General features: G+C 34.8%; 1 protein-coding gene across 2 annotated transcripts in view; it reads right to left on the bottom strand.

The window, feature by feature from the left end:
* Nucleotides 1–2,136, bottom strand: part of LOC108914647 (MMS19 nucleotide excision repair protein homolog) — a 46,982-nt gene extending 44,846 nt beyond the window's left edge. Inside the window, exons 1-2 of one of the 2 annotated variants that reach the window (XM_018720493.2) lie at nt 2,002–2,136; nt 1,743–1,945 (exon numbers count right to left, since the gene is read on the bottom strand). In XM_018720493.2, the coding sequence (XP_018576009.1) occupies nt 1,743–1,945; nt 2,002–2,089 (291 nt within the window). In that variant the 5' untranslated portion in view covers nt 2,090–2,136. The remainder of the gene's footprint in view (nt 1–1,742; nt 1,946–2,001) is intronic. The other variant, XM_023456067.1, reaches the window with a different exon arrangement.
* Nucleotides 2,137–2,425: the final 289 nt, after the last annotated feature.

Below are 2,425 nucleotides of genomic sequence, written 5' to 3'. Positions count from 1 at the left end.
AACTACGAGAATTAGCCCAGAAGTCGGAGACTTGTGCGGGAGAGGAGGCGGCATATTATTATTAAGCAGGCCGCGTTTGCGCCCAGGAACGACTTATGTTGGTAGGCCCTAACCACCATTCAGTGCAGGAATGAGGGAAACCTGAAAAACCTCATTAATTAGATTGGTGATCAAATGCCAACCGGTGTCAATCTCTCACATTGACCCAAGCCAACATTCTTCCACCCTACCATACCTGCACAGAGGATGCCAATTCTCCGTACAAGCATAGCTAATCTACGGTCTGCCGGCCGCGGGATTCGAAACCCGGGCAGATAGCACACATCGATTTAAGTACTCCAATTCACCGGATATTATGCAAAACCAATACTACTTTGGGTAACCTGCGAATCTATTACGCTGTTTTAGGCAATCTGCAAAATGCCTGATCCGATAGTCAATCTGAGGATTAAAGGTGTTTACTCCTCACATTGACTAGGAGGATTTATGACGGTAGCTGAAGTTCTTGAATGTGAAACGAGTCTTCGATCAGCCGTATCTATTAGTTCTACCACCGGTGGTCAGGGAATGCTGAAATGCAACTGTACTAAAAAGTGATGCAATAAATCGTGCAAATGCTTTAAAAATAGTGTTGTGCAATAGTTGTTGTCACTTTTCTAATCCCTGCAAAATTAAATAACAAGTGTTTGTTAATCAACTTTTTGAAATGTTTTGTTGTACTATACTTGTATTTAGTAGCAAATGTATTTTTTATTTAATGCAGAAATAAAATATTTTCTGGCGATGTAACAGGTTTTTTTTCCAGTTTAACACACACAATAAATGTTGTTATTTATTTTCAAATTGTCTAGTCAATGCGAGGAGTAAACATCTTTAATCCTCGGATTTAAACGGAAAATTAACCGAATTAACCTTTGTTGTAGAAACAACGGTGGTCAATTTGAACAGTTTTTATAATAAGTTGTATTAAATCTAATAATATCGACTTTGTTACTTTTATCTCCAGCATTTTTTATTGTATTTGATTGTTTTTACATAACTCGTCGTATGTGTGTGTGTGTGTATCCATATCAAAGTAACATGTAGTATATCTTACCGTAGTAAACACTCATTAAGAATTGGCAGGTACAATGACTTAAAGATCAAACTGAAATTACAGTCAACCTACAAAATCAGTGCCTACTAGCACCATTAAGTATTGTAATATGGGTGGCAAGATAATGTAGATATTTAAAAAATATTTTTTTGTACCCAAACCGCCCATTTAATCAAAATTCTATAAGAGGCCCAAAAACTTCCAAATTGTATCACCTATCAAATAAAAAATAGTTATCATTATTGCTCGAAAGAGGAAAAAGTTATGAATGGATATTATCACCATACATCAATTTTATAAGAGTTGTAAGTTTTAAAAAACACTCTGTATAACACCAAAATTTGTAGATTGAATCGAATAATCCGTATTCCACTTATTTACAAAATTAAAAAAATTTTCACAAACTTTGAGGCCATCTAGCGGCCAAACGAAGCAATTTTTGATATAGGTGAATTAGCCTAAATCTGCTTATTTTGAGTCCTGGAATCTGTGGTCTTTCATTGTACACGTTATTCTGGGACACCCTATATAGACAGCACCCATGTTTGACAATTTAACCACAATTTTGTATCCACTGAAGGTGGAAGATGGCCAACAAGACTGATCACCTAATAACAACTTTAATTGATATTCACTTTTTACCTACCTGATGATGGTCATTTAATTTTTCTATGTAAAAGCCAGAAATCATTTTTAATTGTTGAATATTAAGAAAATCGTATGGCACATTTTGTAAAACCTCCATAAAAATTTGTACACCTTGTTTTCTTCTCAGTGGTAAAGGGTTCACAAGCAATTCTCTCAGTTGTTCTAGTAACTGAAGAATAGTAAAATGTTCATTTTTGATATCTAAAACAATTAGGTACACAAAATTTTTACCAAACTATAACAATTTTTTTAAAAACCTTGTGCAATTAAGAAACATTTCTTTTTTAAATCTGAATGATTTTCTTCATTAAAAATTGTCATGAATTCTTCAGTCGAGAAATTCATTTTTTTTTTTGTTAATCTACGATTACGAATTCACAATCATATTAATTTTCCAGTATATCAAATTATAAATTATAGGTTATCAGCAGGCAGGGTGGCCAACCTAGTAGACCTTTTTAGTCACTACAGATCAGACTGATCAGAGACAACCCTCAACCATAGATATAATAGTATTTGGTTGGAGGCAAAGCCGACTTTTTGCGCATTTTAGCTGTTCCAACATGAACAGCGAAAACGGCGGAGATTTGCCCAAAGTCACGTGACCTAAAATGAAAATCGAACTACACGCGCGCCATTATTCTATGGCTAGAAATTGGCCTCAATGATTTGGGATCGAGG

The sequence above is a fragment of the Anoplophora glabripennis genome, unplaced genomic scaffold (genome assembly GCF_000390285.2).
Source record: "Anoplophora glabripennis isolate ALB-LARVAE unplaced genomic scaffold, Agla_2.0 scaffold1113, whole genome shotgun sequence".
NCBI lineage: Eukaryota > Metazoa > Arthropoda > Insecta > Coleoptera > Cerambycidae > Anoplophora > Anoplophora glabripennis.
The sequence above is the reverse complement of the archived record's forward strand: the minus strand, read 5'-3'. Positions and strand labels throughout refer to the sequence as shown.